This window comes from Melanerpes formicivorus, unplaced genomic scaffold (assembly GCF_026170545.1).
Source record: "Melanerpes formicivorus ecotype bairdi unplaced genomic scaffold, bMelFor1.0.p_v2 SCAF_2, whole genome shotgun sequence".
Lineage (NCBI taxonomy): Eukaryota > Metazoa > Chordata > Aves > Piciformes > Picidae > Melanerpes > Melanerpes formicivorus.
The window spans coordinates 19,529,227-19,550,889 of NW_027142354.1; the positions used below are offsets into that span (position 1 = coordinate 19,529,227).

The window sequence follows — 21,663 nt, forward strand, 5'->3', positions numbered from 1 at the left end:
CAAAGAAAAGCCTTAGACAACACGGAAAGGTTTATTTTGAAGGGCTGATGAGGTAACTGTAGCAAGGCCCAGTGCCCTGGCGTCTGACAGGGCGCTTGGTGAGCCAAAAGGGTTGTTCAGATGCAAAGCAGCAGCAGTGCTCGCCAAGTCCTCCACTCAGGCCTTGCCCTGCACATTCTACTGCACGCAGCCCCGGCCCACCCGGGCCCACTAAAGTTTCACACACAGTAACCCACTGCTAAGAGATGCTGGTCCTCAGGCCGGTTAGACAAGGTAGGACAGGGCATGCCGGACGCAAGCCTCAGGCCCTCCGGAGGGCACATCTCCTCGCGGGGCGGGGCAGGCCGGACCGAGCATCAGGCTCCCTCGACCGACAGCAACTGTCCAGCCCAACAACCACCAGGTCAGGAGTGCGGGCAATAACCCAGACTCGCAGCTTCCCGAAGACGTACTCCCGCCCCATCACTTCCACCGCCGCGCAGGCACGGAAACAAAACCGGAGCGAAGGAGACATCCGGGCATCCCGCCCGTCCCGCAGAGGAAGCACCGCGCCGGCGCAGCGCTACCCGCCCGCTGCGCCGCCCCTTCGGCAGCGCCGGGGAGGCCGCGCCCACCGCCCCGCCCCGCGCTCCCGCCTGCCCTGGTGCGCGCGTCCGTCGGGGGCGCGGCTGGCGGCGGGGCCGCGCGGGAGCCCGGCGGGTGGCTGAGGCGAGGCGAGGGGAGGGGAGGCCACGCCAGGCCGGGAGAGGCGAGGCTAAGCGGGCGCCGCGGTGGCGAGAGCCCGGCGGGGAAAAGGGCGAGGCGCAGTGCAGTCTCCCGCACCTCCTCCGCGCCCTCCTGCCTGCCGAGCGACTGGGACGGGTGAGCCGCTGCTGTGTGCGACTGGCGGGGCGAGCCGAGGCCTGCGCGCCCGGCGGGACTGCGTCCCGCTCCTGGCCAGTGGCGGCTGCCTGGCAGCCGGGTGGTAAACAAATGGCGGGCCCGGCAGGGGGGAGCGCCTGGGGTTGCGGCGGGGCGGGGGCGGCCAGGGCCCACCACCCGCTCGATGGCGATCTGCCTGCCGGCTCTGACAGGTCCCGGCCGGGAGGTAGGGGCAGTGCTAATCGCAGTCTCCGGAGGAGGCCGCGGGGGATTCGGTGTGCGTGCTTCGGCGGTGTCCCATTCTCCCTGTTCGCCCCCCCGACTCCCGCAGGGCACAAAGTGCTGAGTGTGTGCCGGTAGTAATGTGCAGCCGTCCTGGGCCCGCGCCTGGCACCCCAGCAGGCCCACGAGTGGCGGTGGCGGCGGAGCGAACCCAGCCGCTGCCGCTTCCCCTTACCCCGCAGCGCTGCTACCGCTACCCGGGGTGTCGCGATAGCACGTGGGGAGGGGTAGGGCCCGGGGATCTGGCTGTCCGCGGTCGGAGGGTCTCCTTTCTGTATGGAAGGAGAGGGAAAGGGAGTACGTAATCCAGAGGTGTTGCAGAAATCCTTCTCTAATCCCTCGTGTTCGTGTATTTCGAGTAGCTGTGCTCAGATCGTGTAAGAGGTGGTGGTTCATCTCTTCTCAGTTCCTTTTTTTGATGACTATTATTGACGTTCAGTGAAACCTTTTTCTGCTTTATGAAGGTAGAGAAGGTTTGCTAAATCGTCCCTCCTGTAACCCCCCAGACTGGCCGTGAGAAAGAAGCGTGTAGTGAGATGACAGCATCACGCTGAAGCAGTGCTGTGGCCTCACTTACAAAAGTTCCAACGCCGCTGTTGTTTGCAGCAGGTCTTCTGAATTCTCTGGGGAAAAACCCCTTAGGGTGGAGAGACGAACTTCTTTTGTTCTGTAAAGGTCTGCTGGGATTTGGCTGAGGAGGTTTTCATAATCCGTGTTTCCCTTTGGCTGATTGTGTCGTTAATGTGCCAAAATAAGTGTGTTATTATAGTAATCCAAAACAGGGCCTGTACTGCTGTAGGAACAGCATCACCTTGTTTCTAGCACTTCAGGCAAGAGATCTCTTTCTGTTTTCTCTAAAATTGATGTGTAGCGTTTGATGGTTAAATCCTTTCCCTGGACAGCTGCTGCTTTCTGCTGCATGTTAATGTCATACACCTTAACTTGTGCTGTGATGTAAAGGGTTCAGGTTCATAAGTCATTTCTGATAATGCTGTTAGTGATGCTTATTTATGATCTTTCCCTCTCCCAAAAGTACAAAAATACTATTACAAGAACTTTGGTTGGTAAGCAAGTTAAACGTCTGGAAGACTAAAAATACACTGTCATCTTTAATCCCTCTTCCGCTCTATACTCATGTAAATATCTGTGAGTAATTCCCCCACAGAGGTCAGGTGTCATCCAGAGAAGAAATAGATTCAGAAAATGAATTTGAGTTATATTGCAAGCTGGGACTTCTTTGTGAGGTCTCTGTCTTCTCTTTTCCAAAGTTAGAAGTGTTAGGAGATCAGGATAATCCATCAAAATGGGCAAAGGTTATGCAAAGGCAGTGTTTTTATTTTATTTCTTGAATGTGTTTATTTTTGTTGGTTTTGGTTGGTTGTTTTTTTTTCACTAAATTCTTCTCATTTAATGTCTTAATTTTTTATTATATTTCCCTTGCCTTCTACTTCAATGGTAGAAGTGTAATGAGCAAAATAAATGTTGAGTTTAACTAGCAATACCTGATTGTAAACTTTCTGGACAAGATTTCAACACATTTTTTGACAACAAATCTTTTTACCTTTGGTCCTAAAGAGCGTCTTGTAGTACCTTTGTGAAGAAGAAGACATATGGCTATTAGTCTTCAAGTGGGCTCTGTAGCTGCTGTGTATTTCAGTTTCATAACAAACCTATTCAGTCCAACTGAACTAAAAATAACAAATTTTCCTTCATGTTGATAGATCTGTTTCTTTGCCTCAAATGCTGTTTGCCTCTGGCAACAAGATCCAGTGGAATAGAGATGGGAGCAGGAAATCATTGTATTGGTGACAGTACTTTTTCAGTTTCCTTATCTGCAAAATGAGGATAAAGATAACTAGAGTATTTGTTGGTGAGACGGTTAGATTGTATAAGGAGTAAGTATTTCTGAACAGACCACGGATAAACTGAGGGCTACAGATAAATCCTGTGTAAGCTGACCTAAATGTCTGGGCACAATATCAAATGAAAGAAAAAGACTGAAAAATCTTGTATTATACACTGGTCTAGAGCAGGCCAAGAGAGTTAATGCAAGGAAGTTCTAGATTATGGCTTCCTTTGCAAGCTACTTTTTTTAATGGTTTATGAGGTTACACTTCATGTCTTGTTTTAATTTTCTTGTAATCTGTTAATGATACTTGAAGCTACAATTCCCTGCAAACCCTTACAGTCTGTGGACTGTCTTTACAATGGAATGCAGCTAACTCTTAGAGTGTAGTTTTTTTGCTTTGTAAATACAGCTTCCATTTCCTTCCAATTGAGCTGTGAATGGGAAATTTTAACCCACCACATTCAGTAGACTGTGTTGTTGCTTACCAAAGGCATTTATCTAAGCTCTTCATGTGAAGTCATGATGAAAACCTGATATAGGTTTGAACTTAAGGCATGAGAATGAGAGGCACAGTGAGATAAAATCCTAAAGGGTGTAGTTATAGCTCTTCATATAAAACTTAAGGTAGTGTTTCAGGCTGTTTTTTGAATAGTGGTACCTGGTACATGGTTACATAGATACTGAAAGATGTTGAAGTTTGTTGACATTTTAAGTTTTGTAGTTGCCTGTGTAGAAGCATCTTTAGCAGAAACTAGTTTTCCAAAGTCTTGTGCAACAGAAAAATTTGTTGGAGTGACAAGCTAATTGCAAATGGGATTTTTTTAGGGGTGTGCTTTATTGACAGAGCTGTAATGCTCTTACAAAACCTTGTTTTAGCTGAGTCACTATTGTCATTGGCTATGGAATGTGTTTGGATGGGAATGTTTAGCTGGAGTCTTTGGGGGAAATGTTATAGCATTAAGCCTGCTGACATTTGGAAAAAGCAGTCTTAATGATATTGGATATCAGAAATTGATGACTCATTGTGCATCCTAAAACCCTGCACAAACTTGAAGTACAGTTCTTTGTGTTTTCCAGTTCTTCATTCAAGTCAAAAAGACATTGAAAGAACTGGTATAGCATGCTCATTATGAAATATATTCCCAGCTTTTTATCATCAACTATTTGAGATAGGTATGCTTTTACTTAGAAAGTAGGGGGTTTAAAACTTGATGTTTTATTCCCATTGGTTGTAAAACCAAGCAGCTTGGAAGGGAAAAAAGCTTAATAGGTACTGCAAAAAGTTGCTTTCATTTGATAAGAAAGTGAAGTACCTAAAAATAGAAAAAGTTGTAATACCGTCTCTGTTCTTTTTATCTTCTTTTTATTTTACTTGTAAGTTTTCAAAACATTTTAGGACAAGCTCCATCTTTGCTACTTTAGAATTATATGGTGCACTATGGGGAGAGGGAGGGGTCTGTTAACTTTTTGTGTGTACTATCTACTTCTGCTGTGCAGTGGCCAGGTCATTGTCTGCTAACAATGGCATGTTTTTAATGGAAAAGATAACCTTTTATGTACAGAGTAGATGTCACCCACATTTCGGTCTGGGATCTTAGAGAGAAATTGTGTTCACATACCACTTACTTTAAGATTGGCCACTGCTGTGAAGGACAACAAAAAATGCTTTTATAAATATATTAATGGCAAAAGGAGGGGCAAGGACAACCTCCACTCCTTAGTGGACATGGAGGGGAATATTGTAACAAAAGATGAGGAAAAGACAGAGGTACTTAACACCTTCTTTGTCTCAATTTTTAATAGCAAGATGTGTTGTCATCCAGACATTTGGCCTCCTGAGCAGGCAGATGGAGTCAGGGAGCAGTATAGTTCCCCTGTAATCCAGGAGGAAGCAGTAAGAGACCTGCTCAGCCACTTGGATCCCCACAAGTCCATGGCACCAGATGGGATCCATCCTAGGGTGCTGAGAGAGCTGGCAGATGAGCTGGCCAAGCTGCTCTCCATCATTTTTCAACAGTCCTGGCTCACTGGAGAGGTCCCAGATGACTGGAAGCTGGCCAATATGGTGCCCATCCACAAGAAGGGCCAGTTGAGCCAGGGAATTACAGACCTGTCAGCCTGACCTCAGTGCCAGGCAAGATTATGGAACAGGTCATCTTGAGTGCAATCACACAGCACTTACAGGATGGCCAAGGGATCAGGCCCAGCCACCATGGATCTAGGAAGGGCAGGTCCTGCCTGACCAACCTGATCGCCTTCTATGATCAGGTGACCTGCCTGGTAGATGTGGGGAAGGCTATGGATGTAGTCTACCTGGACCTCAGCAAGGCCTTTGACACTGTCCTCCACAGCAAACTCCTGGCCAGGCTGTCAGCTTGTGGCTTGGACAGCAACACTGTGCTGGGTTAGGAACTGGCTGGATGGCCAAGCCCAGAGAGTGGTGGTGAATGGTGCCACATCCAGCTGGCAGCCAGTCACTAGTGGTGTCCCCCAGGGATCAGTGCTGCGCTCCATCCTGTTCAATATCTTTATTGATGATCTGGATGAGGGGATTGAGTCCATAATCAGTAAGTTTGCAGATGACACCAAGCTGGGAGCAGATGTTGATCTGTTAGAGGGTAGGAGAGCTCTACAGAGGGACCTTGAGAGGCTGGACAGATGGGCAGAATACAACGGCATGAGATTTAACAGATCCAAGTGCTGGGTTCTAGACATTGGCCACAACAACCCCATGCAGTGCTGGGGTCAGAGTGGCTGGAGAGCGGCCAGGCAGAAAGGGACCTGGGGGTACTGGTTGACAGCTGGCTGAACATGAGCCAGCAGAGTGCCCAGGTGCCAAGAAGGCCGATGGGATCCTGACCTGTATCAGGAATAGTGTCACCAGTAGGAGCAGGGAAGTCCTTCTGCCCCTGTACTCAGCACTGGTTAGGCCACACCTTGAGTACTGTGTCCAGTCCTGGGCCCCTCAGTTTAGGAAGGATGTTGACTTGCTGGAATGTGTCCAGAGAAGGGCAACAAAGCTGGTGAGGGGTTTGGAACGCAAGCCCTATGAGGAGAGGCTGAGGAAGCTGGGGTTGCTTAGCCTGGAGAAGAGGAGGCTCAGGGGAGACCTTATTGCCATCTACAACTCCCTGAAGGGAGGTTGTAGGCAGGTGGGGGTTGATCTCTTCTCCCAGGCAACCAGCACCAGAACAAGAGGACACAGTCTCAAGCTGCGCCAGGGGAGGTTTAGGCTGGATTTTAGGAAGAAGTTCTTCACAGAAAGAGTGATTGCCCATTGGAATGGGCTGCCCAGGGAGGTGGTAGAGTCACCGTCACTAGAAGTGTTTAAAAAGAGACTGGAAGAGGCACTTAGTGTCATGGTTTAGTTGATTAAATGGTGTTGGGTGATAGGTAGGACTCAGTGATCTCAAGGTCTTTTCCAGCCTGGTTAATTCTGTATTCTGTAAAGTTGTTTTCTTCTTCTGCTACACAAACTGGTTAAACTTGTGTAGTAAGACCTGAAACTGTATATTAACAAGACTTTTGGCCTAATCTCTGTAAATATGCAGAGGTCAGGAATTCTGTGGCAACATGTGTGAATTAAAATATTAGGGAAAATTCCTTCTTTTACATTTCTTTTGAGTGGCTAAAGCTATCTACTGTAGTAGAGAAACCATCATTTTTTCCCAGTAGTTATTTTTCTGATTTCTAAGAAATGGCTTATTTTATTTTCTGTTTTTAAGGATTTGTGAGGTGATATCTGGGATTAAGGATATCATTATTCCTTTGGGTATATCCACCTCTGTTAAGTTTTAGTGATAATCTGTGGATATGAACACATGGAAGAAGCAGCTTGTTAAAGTGCTTTTTAATACTAAGTAACTGCTTGTTACTCAGTTCCCTTGTGTGAAGATAAAGGCGAAACAAATTCTAATGAACAAAATGCAGTTTATAAAATAATCAAATTTTACTTATTTTTTGATTTCTCCAGCTGTTGCAATCTTTAATTCAAGTTTGGGTTGTTTTTTTTTTTTCTTGAGTGCTTACTGGTAAGCCAACCAAAGAATGAAGTGAAGTAGGTCAGAATAATAAGTTTTAATAATCTCTTCTAGCCTTGACTATAAATAGGTAACCATCTAGTGTGACTAATAGCTAGCAATAAGCTATAATGACAGAACTTAGTTGCACTTGTAAAGCCTGTTAAAAACTTGCTTGTTTTTCCATAAAAGCTGCTAAATATTTCAACATTCATAGTTCCAGATAGTGTAAGCACATGACCTTTTCAGAGGATTGTACATATGGAAAGCAATCTGTGCACCTGAAATGAAACCTTACTTCTAATCTCATTTCTTGCAGAGCCTGCAGCAATCAAGGAGTCGTGCTGAGTTCAAGTTCAGAAGTGCTTTACACATGAAATCTACTGGCTCTGTAGCTGATTCTGCCCTGTTACCATCTCAACAGGTAGAGTGCTTTTGTGCCTGAGCAATGCAGCAAGTTCCTGGTGTGGTTGTCCTGTGTCAGTGTGTGGCCAAAGGCGCGTTAAGGCCTTTGGGTTTCTTCTTTGGGGGATGTGTCAAGGAGACAAGGATGCATGGTGTATCTATCACAAAAGTACTCTAAGGAAAAAGTTGGTGGACTTGGTTATGATTTTTAACACTTGTAGAATTTAATATTCATAGTACAAAGTGTTCCATGATTTCATCTGAGCTTCTGTTCTGAAATGGAAAAAAGCCAGGTGCATCAGCAGAGGGTCCACTTCAGTTAAGTGTTTTGCTTGGGGTCACTTTCCCCTTGAATTCTAATTTTATTTTTTTGGCTGCAGTGGTTTGGGAGGAAGTATCTCACTGAATTCTCTGAATGGGAGGAAGATGGTTTGGCACTAGTGCTTCTGAAAAGAACAAAAAATACAGGTTGTCTCCAGTAATAGGATGTTTGAGGCAGGGAGTAGACATGGAAAAGCTTTTCTTTATAAGGTTGACATAAAAAAGTTGAGCTTCGTTATAATTCTAATGCTCAGTAGTTTTACTGTAGTTAGAAGTTTCTTTGTGTTTTGCTCTGTTTTTTTTTTTTGAGGTGCGTGGATAAATTTAAATTATGCTTCAATATACTCCTTCAGTGCTAGATCACTTATCAAACTACAATCTTTCTAAAAGTGTGTGTCACCCTGAAGCTTTTTCTAGCAAGAAGAAGCTGTGTTTTGAGCCTGACCTTTTTCTGCCTCTTTTGTGTAATGCATATAAATTGCTGCAGACTAATGACAGTGCTAGAAGTAGCATACTATTTGTGTAGTAGTTTGGGCTTTAATAACTGAAGCTCCTTCTCATGTGTTCAGTGATTAACAAAAAAAACCCCCTAACAAACTAGGTTCATTCCAATATGTGCGGGCAGGGAAGATGTTCTCTTCTTTGTTGTGGTGAATATGTGCTTGAGAATGTAGTGAAAACTCGTCTGTCCAAGTGTTTCAAATACTGTTTTAATTTCTCTGGTCTGCCTATTTATAACAGAATGCAGGGTTGTCCTGATGAACTTGGGGATGAGGAGTGCTAATTTGTATCTCACAGGGCTAAGATTTTAAGTGTGGCATCTGAAAGCATTCTGCTTCCTAAAAGTATCTGTGATGTGAACTAGTCTGCAGTAGTAGAAAGCGTCACAAAGTTCCTGTCAGGAACTTCTCTTTCAAATCAGAAAAATTGTATAGAAAAAGAATGGCTGCCTAGTATATAAAGATATTAAAATATGGCTACATGTACTACATTATTACCTGTGGAAAGAAAGCATATACTATTACATTTGTCACCTCTTAGTCATGTTATTTCATGGTAATAACTAGCCATTTTTAATGTTGTTTGTTCTTTTGAATTTACCATTTTAAAGAGTAGTTGGAACGTTAAATTAACTTCGCTGTGCATCCTTGTTTCCTGCATTCACAATGCTACAGAAAGACACTTAGGCAGGATTTGAGGTGCCTGGCTCCCTAATATTAGGATAATGGCTGCAGTTGCTTTCAAGAAAGTTCAGGATGGAGCTATTTAACCTTAGACTTCAGAGTCTTGAGGAGAAGTAGAGTTAGAGCATCCTCAAGCAGGGATAGCAACTAGTGGTGGCATTGCCATTCTCCAGTTGAAATGGTGTCCAAGACATCTTGCTGAACCTCCAGTTCATGTTTTTCATTGGTTGTTTGAAAACTGATGAATCAAAAAAAGATCTCAAACCCACCAACCCTCAACCTCAAAAAGGGAAGTATAACATGCATAGCATAAGAAATTAATGTGGCTGTGCTATTGTAGCAATGGACTGAGTTGTTGGGTTTTAGGTAGAAAAATTACTCTACTATTTGTGCAGGATAGGGATAACAAGACAAGAAAAGCTTACCTTCCAGAAGGCTGCAAAGCTTGTTTGTTAGTTAGACCTGTTAGTCAATGTAAATGATAGTTATTGACCTGTACATGGTAGGATATAGAAAAATAAAATAGCTTGTTCAGTAATTATCAGTAGTACTGCCAATTCTAGTTTTGCAGAATATACTAAACCCCTTTTTAAAAATTATGTTTATAATGCTGCTTTCTAACTCTTGCCCTGTTTTTCACTTTTCTTGGTTTTTTTTAAACAACCTATCACTCAGACATCTCACTTGGCCATTTCCTCTCTGAAAGTTTCTACATCTTACCCAGCGCCTCTTAGCCACTCTTGTGGCCAGACATGGGTAAGAGATGGATGATTCAGAAATACGGCAGTCTCTTCTACAATGTCTAAAACAAAAGGGATATTTTAAGATGATTTGCATTTATTTGCCTGCTTGTGGGTGGATTTGGATGCTCCTGTTAGTTTAAACCTGCAGTGCTACTTGCGTCTCTGTTCTTCTACTTCCTTGAACCAGTAATTTAAGAACTCGTTGGCCTGTTCAGTCACATTTGATAGAAGAAAGAGTCTCGATTATAGTTGAGGTTTATAGTTTTGGTGAATAAAAGGTAGCTGACTAATGGAGAGTTCCAATAGCTGTAATAGTTGTGTTTTCCTGTGTTACTGGTATGAAAGAATTCATGGGGACAGTAAGTAGAGCTCTTTATACTTTGTGAAAGAAAGTGAGAGCTGTCACTTGCAGCTGAAGCATTGTGTGGTGACTGAAACTCTTGTTATCCTATTTTAATGTTTGTATTACAACAGCAACCAAAAATCATGTGGCCGTACCAGCTGGAATTTTAATCCTTTTAATTATGACATATTTTCAGAGCATGTTCTGGCTCATTTGGTCAGCTGACTGTATAGTATGTACAATAACATCAAGTGATTGCACAAATTCTGAGAGCAGTGGTCACCTCGCTGGAACGGGATGTATTTTTAGGTTTCTCTGCTAGTAACAGTCAAGTGTGTGTACTTATGCATCTCATATGAACTGAAGCTAGCTGCTGACACTACACTATCAGGAAAGGACAGCTGTTCATTCTTGCTATAGTCATTGATCTGACGCTCTTCTCACTAAATTGTGGCAAGAAATGCAACTGATTATAAACACTGTAAATACCATTGGCACATGTATTAATGACAGGTGTTTGCCTTCAAGTCAGCAGTGATGCTCTTTGCTGGCTATTTCAGTTTTCTGTGTCAGAAGAAATGAAAGCACTTTGATACAGTCAGCAATAATTTATTTTTTCAAATCTCCCCTTTACTCAGCAATGTTTTCTTTACAAGGCACTGTTTGGGAAGAGGATGGTTCTTGTTCCTTGTTGTAGTGCCAGGGATATACTGTTATGGTTCTTCAAAGGAAAATGATTTGAATGTGGATGCTCTTAATCAGTGAGTCAGAGGTGCTAAGTTCTGTGGTTCACAAAGTTACCTTGCTAAATAGAGCAAGTCATGACCATTTGATTAATAACGAATGTGCTAATTCTTGAGGTCTTACCCATTCATTTCACCAGTTTCACCAGTCATTTGGTTTTTTGCCTTTGGATTTAATTTGCAATTTGATAACTGAATTTAACTAGTTAAGGCTTTTGATATAAGTAGTCCAGGAGCTCATGACTTCCTGCAACAGCTGTTGAGCCCAGGTATTAAAAATGGAAAAAAAAAAATTTTCTTTGTATGTATGTATATATATACACACATAAATAAAAAGACTTTGTAGTAGACTATAAGCAAAATATGACATTCTGACTAAATTGAAGTTCTGGAGCAGGTACTGTAAAATCAAGGCTTGTAAGCAGGACACAGAATTTCAGTGAATATCCTGCTGATGATCTGTTGATATTGCAAGAGATTTTAAATTATATATTTAGTCAAGGAGACAGATGATTTGAATTTTTAAGAGAAATTGCCATTTACATCAGTACTTTTCTTACAGAAACAGAAAGAATGAGTTACTTCAGCTGTTTAAATGGTGGCATAAAAAGAGTTGCAAGTATCTGTTACAGACCGAAATTGTCATCTACCTCTTTGTAAAACGTGGTATTTTAGTGTCTGCTCTGGCTTTCATATACTGTCTGTTAGTAATATTTGATGTTTTCACTGGGTTTTGTCTCCTTACACACTTTTTGTTTGTATAAAATCATTAACTTTTGATGAATATTAGCTTACATGTGAAAGGAGTCCAGGAGCCTGAAAAAAACCCCGTGTCAATCATACCACTCTGGTTTCACAATCTGACTTGTAAAGACCAAGATAGCATGCTAGGGAGGAGGATATTTTACTGTCTTAATAGAATGTTCTTCTGTGTAAGCTCAGATAGGCTATTTAAAGGTAGTATTTAATAATGGTTGACTAATTTAGCGTATGTCTAAACAAATGGTGCAGGCAAACACAAGCTCAGTTTGACTTCATTCTGAGCTGTCTGCATGTGGACCTGCTTTGGCCTAGAAGCAGTAGAACAGTGCTAGCTAGCACAGCAGCATGTGCCAGTTCACACACCTGCCTTCTGCTGTAGAAGTGGCTCACTTCTGGCCATCTGAAGGTGAGCAGGGTACACAGCGTTTTGCAAAGTAGGTAAATATTTTTATGTATTAATTTTTAATTTTAAAACATAATTGCAGGAAACTGATTTTAGCCTTCCTGCTACCAGACTGCTTGTTTATTGGGTGCAGGACTGTGTTGAGATACATGAAGCAAGAGCTGGGCTCTGTGAAGGCTCTTTTGTTATAAACTAGCAATTACCTTTTCCAAGGCTGTTTCCACTTTGTGTCAAATGCACACATAATCCAAGAGCTTCGTTTTGATCTCTGTCCACCTGTTGACTTGAGGAAAACTAGAATTTGGCTTCAGTATTGATGGGAAAACTCAGATCTTTTCATTGGTCTAGCAACAGGCAGGCTGCTGTATTTGGCAGGAATTAATTAGAGAGGAGTATGCTGGAGGAGTTGAAAATAGAGAAATCAAATAATTTTCTTTTTATTCTTCAATGAATATGTTTCAGCTCCAAGTCAGATAACATCTACTGCAAAATGTGCAAGCTGAAAGCAGGTTGTGTGCCAGAAAGGCCTGCTAAAATGTTTAGCAAGTCAGTCACTGAGTTCAATATTGGACTGATGCACTTCACAATTTGTTCAAAACTTACTTGCTACTTAGTGTATAAATACTAAGGTATGGTGGGAAAAATTCAGCTGTGTTTTGCCTGCTAAGTGTAGTACATATGCTTGTTTGTTAGAAGTGTTCAGGAGAGTGGGTGGCTGAAATATTTGAGTTATCCAAATTATGACAGATGGGGGATTGAGGACTGAATGCTACTTAAAGTTGGCATGAATTTCAAAGCCTTAAAAAAAATAAAGTGAGCGAAGCATCCCATAGATTTCTATTTAAATGCTTTAAATTATTTAAAGTGGAGAGTCTAAATGGCAATTTTGTTTCCTTTTGTCTTCAGTTTGAAAAAAAGGAGCAATACTACACTGTTGCATTTGTACTGTTCAGAGTATTTTTAATTCAAGACGTTTTAGTTCATTGAACCACATCCTTAGGGTCCTTTCCAATCTGGCATTCTGTGATCCTATGAAATGGAAATGTTTAGTCTGAAGACAATGCATGGAAGCATTTAGCTAGTAGAATAAGATAAGGAAGCATTTCTATTAATCTCAAATTCTATAAGCATGCTTATTTTTCATGAAAATTGCTGGAAGCTATGGAGTTTTTGACACAGTATTTTGAGATTTGGCTCTGTGCAAGTCATTCTCTTTTATCTCTGAGCTGTAATGCCTAGTGGTGTCAGTTCTGAGAGGGAGTTTATTATGGTGTCAGCAAGAATGTGGTCACTTGCCTGCATTTCAGGTAGTGAGCAGTTTTAGAGTTTCTTGAAGTACAGTAGAAAGCTACAAAGTTTACTCTCTTCCTTTTTTTTTCTCCCCCTGTACCACAAGAGAGAATTTCATTAGTTTGTGTCAGTGTTTTATAATAGATTATGCAATTAATTTTATTTGGACTTCTGTTGCTGTTTGGCCTTGTTATGTGAAGTTGATGTGTTATGCTTACACTTGGAAATGTTAGTATTTTCATCAGGCAGGCCATAGGATACATTAAAAAAATGAACTTTTTTCAGTTGAACTGGAAGTGTATATATGAGCATGTTGGGTAGTAAAGTTTTATGTAAAAGTTTGCAATGAAATTAAAGGACTTGCATAATGTTTAGCAATTTAATTAACTTGCTACCCTATTTCAACAATTCCTGTGAAAGTAAGGGAGAAGCTATAGGTGAAGAGAAAAAGAAGAGTGATGAGCTATTGTAAAGGACTGCTGTCTGCCAGAAATATGGAGAGTGGGAGAATGGGACATGACAGGGGATAGAGATACTCTGATGGCTGCAGATTGCAGTAAACAGAACTGCATGAAAAGGGTGTCAGAAGCTTAGGTAGTAGTGAGCAGCCCAGGGAAATAATTGACTTTTTTTAATTTAGAAAACTTGAGATGAACATGAATCTGGTTTCTTTTATTTCATTTCTCTATTCTGTCGTGTTGTATGCTTAATGATTTTAGGTAGCAGGCCATAGTCAATGATCATGCTTTCTTTGTCATTGAGTCACTGATTTGCAGTTGGCAGAGGAAAAGAGCTGTTCCAGAGAGAAAGATTACACAACATTTTTAACCTAAGTTGTGTACGTTGTACTTTGTGAATAAATGCATGGATGGTCTTGAACTCTGATACTAATGTGTATCTCAAATTTTCACGTGAACTTTTAAACACCATTTCTTTGAGATAGTGTCACATACTTGTTCTCTTAAAATGACTACTGATCAGTTCACACTGCGTTAACGTATGTTTCTCTGTACACATAGAAGATGCAAAAATGCAAATAATAGCAAACATTAACAATATTGAGTTAATATTCTATGCTTTTGTCTCCTTTCTCTTCACACAGAATTGGATTTACAATCATGGAGGAACATCAACAACATTTGCATTGTGTGAATTGTGTCAGCCGTCGATGTATGACCAGACCAGAGCCTGGCATTTCCTGTGATTTGATTGGCTGCCCATTAGTTTGTGGAGCAGTTTTTCACTCCTGTAAAGCTGAGGAACATCGCATGTTATGTCCACTTGAAAGAGTGCCTTGTTTGAATAGTGGCTTTGGATGTCCCTTCATAGTAGCCCGAAATAAAATTGCTGATCACCTAGAAGTTTGTCCTGCAAGTGTGGTATGTTGTACCATGGAGTGGAATAGATGGCCAGTCAGTTATGCAGACCGAAAATCATATGAAAATCTGAGTAAAGATGTTGATGAAGTGGAGCAGCTAGATATGGCTTTAGCCCTTCAAGACCAGCGCATGTTACTAGAATCACTTAAAGTAGCAACTATGATATCAAAGGCAGGTGATCAAATACCAGAATCCAGAGAGCAAACCGCTGTCAACTCAAGTGCCCCGGATACAGTGCATTCAAATGGTCTGATGCCTGTAGATGAAGAGTCCTATGGTGCACTTTATCAAGCTACTGTAGAAACAACACGAAGTTTGGCTGCTGCCCTGGATATTCTGAACACTGCTACAAGGGACATTAATATGCTGAGTTCAACGCTTTGCATTTCACCACATGAAGCGAAAGAAGATACTGAGATTAAAGAACAAGCTTCTAATGGCATTATTCAGGATAACAAGTCTGACCATGATTATCCAGATGAAGATAACATGGGAGCAGCTGGGGGTATTAACTTTGAGAGCCTGAATCAAAATTCACAAATGGAGCAAAATGGTTCTAGTGATAATTGTCACGATGACTTAAATCTAAACCTTGGTAACTCCTCACCTTTGTGTAACGGCTTTCATGTAGAAAATGAAAGTTCAAAGGTGTTGGACCAGAATGAAGATCTTCCTGTATGTAATTCAAAGCCGTCCAGTGTAGCAAATGGTGAATGTACAGCAACTCACAATGATGAAGCATTACAGCCTTGCAGCTCCTTCCCTGTAACATCACAACTTAAAGAAGTGGTATCAGCTGATCACCTAGTCAATGGCAATGTTAGCCATGTGCTACTTCCCCATAATGCTAACGAAGAGGAAATGTTAGAGAGACAAGTAGAGCAAGAAAGATTGAGAAACATAGCTGCACTTTTACGATATCGATCATACAGATTCCTTGTTGATGACTATTGGTCTACACCAAAAGAAGACAAAGCTGTTGATACATCAGATCTGGAGATAACAGAAGATCCTATGGGTCTTCAGGGGATTGATTTAATCACTGCAGCACTGTTGTTTTGCCTAGGAGACTCTCCAGGAGGTAGGGGTATATCAGAAAGCCGTGCTGTTGATGTGTATCGCATTGACATTGGGACCCAAACATTTTCTCTTCCATCTGCTATATTGGCCACAAATACAATGGTGGGGGAAATAGCTTCAGCGTCTGCATGTGATCATGCCAACCCACAGCTCTCAAATCCAAGTCCATTCCAGACACTTGGACTGGATTTGGTATTGGAATATGTGGCTAGATACCAAACAAAACAACGTTCAATGTTTACATTTGTTTGTGGACAGTTGTTTAGGAGAAATGAATTTTCATCACATTTTAAGAATGTGCATGGTGATATTCATGCTGGCCTTAATGGCTGGATGGAGCAGAGGTGTCCTTTAGCATATTATGGGTGCACATATTCTCAACGAAGGTTTTGTCCTTCAACACAAGGGGCAAAAATTATTCATGACCGCCACTTAAGGTCATTTGGAGTTCAGCCTTCTATATCCACAGTATTAGTAGAACCAGCAAAAAGCTGCTTAATTGGACTACACAATGACCATCTGAGTAGTCTACCTTTTGAGGTTCTACAGCACATTGCTAGTTTCCTAGATGGCTTTAGTTTATGTCAGCTTTCAAGAGTGTCACGTTTAATGAGAGATGTGTGTGGAAGCCTGCTTCAAGCACGTGGAATGGTAATACTGCTTTGGGAGAAGAGAAGGTACTCAGATGGAAGTTCTTCTTGGCAGATAAAAGAAAAGGTAAGTTACTTTTTAATTTAAAGGGGAAAGTACAAGTATTAAACTGGTGATGTCTCTGCTTTTTCCCTTCATGTTTTCCATGATCACTATTTTTATTACTGCTTTTTGATACAATATCACTTTAAGAAACAAATTGCTGTATAAAGCAACAGTTAGTGAAAACTGCTAGCAGGTCATCTCATTCTTACCCACTGTTGAAGTAGAAATTGAAGTAGTGGCTCTCTAGTTTTTGCTTGATGTAAATAAATTAATCTACGATTTCCCCATGATGTTAAGACACAAAATGATTACTTAATTATTTTCTTTAATACCAATATTTCAGGCAAGTGGAAAATTTGTCTGTGAAGTTTGCTTTTCTTGCCTTTACACTGTTTACAGCAATTGTAATTTTTGCCAGCCTGTTGAGAGCTTATCTACTGCCATGATACTGAGTGCCTTTCAGGTGACTTAGGTATAATCCAGTTTTCATCATTTCCCACCCACCCCAGAAATGCAGAGCATCTGCAGCAATCATTTGAAATTGCCAAAGCTGAGCATTGTCAAAATGGATTGTTGTGACTGGTCACGCAGTACTTCATCATTTAAGTTCTGATTGCATTTACTTCGTAGATGCAAAAAATATTGCTCATCTTTCTTCCCCAGTCTTCAGAGTTGACATGGAAACTGAATCAGCCTGGGACTGACTATACAAAATTTATTATTGTATGTTTTTGTCGTGTTCCTTTTTTAGTATGATTTGTAGTATATGGTATATGCAAAGCATTACCTTACAGTATTATAAACCAAATATTTAATATCCTCTTCTGAGTTCAGGTATCTCTTAGAACATTCTGAGCCTAAGTGCAACTTATTTTCTAGGTTTGGCGCTTCAGTACAGCCTTCTGTACTGTGAATGAGTGGAAGTTTGCTGACATCGTAAGCATGGCTGACCACTTGAAGAAATGTAGCTACAATGCTGTAGAGAGAAGAGAGGAGGCTGTTCCGCTGCCATGTATGTGTGTAACACGAGAACTCACTAAAGAAGGACGTTCACTGCGCTCTGTTTTGAAACCAGTACTTTAAATATTGCAACCACTCCAATTGCACATACACTCAAGCACCTGATATAACCTTGGTAATACTACGTGACACTTTATTAATGTACTAAAGATACTTTCTAGCTAAATCTGCTCTGTCACTGTGTATATAAGGTTTGAAGTGACATTTATTTTTTATAATACTGTTTAGCTGGAAAGTAATGAAAGTTGCCTTAATGTTTGAAAAATTCAGAACTTGCTGGACAGGGTAGTTTTATCTAACTTATATAATTTAAGAACAAAATCCTAGGAGGTGTGTTTTTCTGATTCACTGGTGCCCGTGTTGCTGTTGACTGATAACGTTTAAAAAATGGTCTCTAAATGGTATCCACATTCAGGTAGGAAATGATGAATTGTAGCAAGACAAAATCCTGACCAAATGTACTTTCTGTCTTTTTTTAAACTTTTTTTTTTTTCTTTATTCACCAAATTATAATCCCAAATATTTGAACAATGAGGAAAAATTAAAAACTTTCTAGTGGATGTCTCAAACATGACTTTAAAGCACATCCTGTCTCATGAAATCAGTGTTCTAGTGCTGTTCCTAGTTAACGGATGATCATCTAGGATCAGCTTTATTTTTCTTTTAAGGAATTATCTAAGTGAACTTGAATTTACAGCAGCTAGTTTTAAGTACAGTTTCCTTTTGACATGTCAACAATGATTATTTTTCTTTTGAACTATTAAGTTATTTCACTTTGGGGAGCAAAAGGATTAGAGCTAAAAACAGGGAATGCTAGTTTTGACTCTCACACCTACAGTAACATCGATCTGAAACTTTCAAAATGTTTTTCCTTGTCCCACAGTTGGCTGAGGGTTAAATTGCTTGAGCAGTCAGAAATTCGAAGTATGTGATGAACAGTTGTGAATTTATAATGCAGCTAATGAAAGGGCTTTACTTGTTCTATGGTATTGTGAGATGTATTGTCTCCTTTTCTGTTAACTTGTCTATAAAAATGCTACTTTTTTGAGGGGCATTTTAAATTACTGGTATGTAGAGCAAATGTATCATCTTCATAAGATGAGACATGACTTGTTAATTGCATAAGGCATATCAGAAACGTATGTTCAACCACATCTGTTAAAGAACAGCTCTGATTTGCTTCCAGTCTTCCATAACAAAAGATCATACAAGGCATTTGTGAACAGAGAACACATGCTATGAAAAATGGCCTGGTATATAAACTGTAATAACTTGAACTGACTTTCCAACTTGTTTGTATTAATGTTGGTGTCTCTAGCCTGTTGCACTTAGCAACTGTGCCACTAAGCTAAAACAGAAACAGACCAGACCTTGGAACAAAGAAATACAATACATACTTCCATTACAGGGGGGAAAAATAAGAGATTATTAGGAAGGAGATGTTTACAAAAATGGCTAAATTTATTACTTGTAATTTCTGTACTGGACAATTGTTTATGGCTGCAGTTCACAGTTTTGTTATCTGTGCATTTTCTTATTCTGGGTCCAGTCCAGCTAAACACTCACTGCCTTTTTCTGTCCAGATTGCTACAGGTGCCCAGAAAATAATTAAATCTAGTTCTTCAGTGCCATGAGTTGAAATTACAAGAGCCTAAGCAGAAGTTTTGCCTGGATTTTCAAACTAGATGTTCCCTTTCCACACTTTTTTCTTTTGTTTGTTTCATTTTGAGAGAAGAAAGATGTAAACCCTCAGCAGAAGTTAGCAATATTTGCAGTAATTTTTAGCTGTTACCGCAGTTATCTGGAAAGGAGAATATGGATTCATGGACAAATCTGACTGTACCAACTGGGTTTAGGGAGGGATTTTAACCCTCCTCATCCCCACCCTGTTCTGAGAATGCATTGAAATGCTCATTACCCACAAATTCTTCAGTACAAGGCAGGAGACAGACTTTCATAAGTTTTTGTCTTTTAGCTCTAATGGCTCCTTGCTGCTGCTGTACAGTGTTTCAAAGTAGTAGTGATTGGAATGATCCTAAAAGTTGAGGAGTTTATAGCTAAATCTACTTTAAAACATTTGTCTTGGGTTACTGGTATTTTTAAGACAGCAATGTGGTGGGTTTGGTACTCAGCATTCTTTGTAAGCTACCCAGAACCCTGATAAATACGGTAGGCAGGCACGTTTCTCAGTTGCCTAGGAGAAGAGGGTGTTCAGTTCGAGGAGCTGGTGTTGGTAGAATCTTGCTTGTAGCACAGTGCAGATCTACATCTAAAGTATCATTAGTTGTTGATCTATTAAAATGATTTTTTTAAATACTCAGTGTTCTTTTAATGAAATAACACTATTTCTCAAAACATGCACTTTTGTTTTCAAATGTAGATACAGACTTTTTTGTTAAATTAGTTTATTTTTTATGAGAATCCAGAGCTATTAAAATATCAATGTTGTAAACAAAATCTCTGCCTTGTAAACTGCTCCAAATGCAGGAACACAAAATAGTTAGGGTAAAACCTGGGTTTTTACACTGCTATGCAGTTTGTAAAACATCTGTGGTGTACAGTCAGTCTGTCAAAATGTGACTTGCTCACATTTGCCCTTGAATTTTGAAAATGTCATATCCCATTCCCGGTACATTTTCCTTACAGCATATTTAGACATCTGTTCCAGTCTTTCTTTTACTTGATACCACATTGCTACTTTGTTTAACAAAATACTATGTTTTCAATCATTATGCAATATTTTTTTGCAATGTCTGTTGAAATCCTAATAAAACTTTTGGAGTTTCATTTTAGCATGAGTGTACTTGTTTTTTTAAAAGCTAATCACTAGCCTTCTAGTGTTCAAACACGGTGCTCAATGTATGCCTACACCCATTTCGACTGCTTTGATCTATTATGCAGCATAGATTTCCTTCCACAATTAAAGATTTAACTGCATAACACTGAAGGCTCATATTGCACCTTGGAGGTTTGCTGTAATTGCTTTTCCTGAACAGTAAACTGGAAAGATGATCCAACCAATATGATACATGTGCTACTGGTTTGCTAAAAGCATTTTCAGTATACCATCTCATAAGTAAAGTTTCCTGTAGAAAGTTGTTGCTTAAAATGTTACTGAAGCAAAACTTTAGGCTAGTGTTTAGAATAATGGCTGTAGCTCAGACTGTTACATGAGATGGCAAAACAGAAACCAGGAGCTTCATTGAAACAGAAGACTGCACAGAAATTCAGTTTTTGCCTTGGCATTTGCTAATATGCTGAATCTTTACAAATAAAGAGGTATCTATGCTACATAAACCTGGTAATAAATTAAACAGTGTTGGGTAAGGTGGTGCCATGTATGGTTTAATTTCAGCAATTACTAACTTGTGGCTATTTTACTTTCCAAACAGACTGCATTAACTTTTTGGTTTTGTCTCTCTATAAATGGATTAGGTACTCTGCTGTGTAAGGGAGTATTTTTTGTCTCACTTTTTAATGCGTTAAGTATTCTAGAGGATTTGTCTGGTTTAGTTTGGTTTTCTTTGAATACTACTGTAAAACTTTCATCATAGGCTCTTGTCAGCTGAATGTACTTTGCTAAAATGAGATTCAAGTTCAGTGGAGAATTTGATGCTTGCTGTAATATCAGAAAGCAGATTTTAGTTCCATCAGAATGTGCAGGTATTTTTAATCATCAGATGTGCAAAATATAGTGGTTGTTTTACTGCACTGATGAAAAAATAGCATTCAGATAGTGTTTATAAAAAGTTATGGCATGCAATGCAGAAACTGTTTGAAGAATGAGATTCTCATGTGGTGAATATTGTAGTAGTAATCCAAACTGGAGACGATAACTCAATGGAGAGGTAGGCTTAAAATAACAAAGGCATCCAGTCCCAGCACAGAGTCTCAGCTGAGGGACTGTGTGTGATTGTGCTGGGAGTTGCTGACTTGTGCATGCTGCAGCTATGTTTTACTGATGATTTATCAGTCTTTGTATGATACTAGGAGTTACCCTGCTGCTGCTTCACCTCTAATGTACTTTAATTGTAAAATGTCTCTGAGTGTTGCCTGTATTCCTGAATCAAGTATTAAGTTGAATGCAGTGTTCTCTACTGAATGCAAGGTAAGTGTTCAGTCTAGGTTCTGCATACTGATGGTGTCTGGGGCAGTATTTGGGAAGACTAATAGAAAACCAAGGTACTTTGGATATGGAGGATTCACCTACTTGGTCTCCATCAGTATTTGTCAGAAAAGGGGAACAAAAATTTGTAGGGAATGCAAGGAACAAAATAAGAAGA

At 40.5% G+C, this 21,663-nt stretch overlaps 1 protein-coding gene across 1 annotated transcript; it reads left to right on the forward strand.

Moving 5' to 3' along the window:
* The first annotated feature begins 653 nt into the window (after positions 1–653).
* FBXO30 (F-box protein 30) lies at positions 654–20,172 on the forward strand. Its single transcript, XM_068152448.1, has 4 exons — positions 654–861; positions 7,331–7,435; positions 14,308–16,381; positions 17,240–20,172. The coding sequence occupies exons 3-4, from the start codon at positions 14,324–14,326 to the stop codon at positions 17,441–17,443; spliced, it is 2,262 nt and encodes a 753-aa protein (XP_068008549.1). The 5' UTR covers positions 654–861; positions 7,331–7,435; positions 14,308–14,323; the 3' UTR covers positions 17,444–20,172.
* The last annotated feature ends 1,491 nt before the right edge of the window (positions 20,173–21,663 follow it).

Excerpts from the sequence above, each read along its gene's own strand:
- FBXO30 (XM_068152448.1), top strand. The coding sequence starts at position 14,324 with ATGGAGGAACATCAACAACATTTGCATTGTGTGAATTGTGTCAGCCGT. Across the intron at positions 16,382-17,239 it reads CTTGGCAGATAAAAGAAAAG|GTTTGGCGCTTCAGTACAGC; the intron begins GTAAGTTACTTT and ends CTTATTTTCTAG.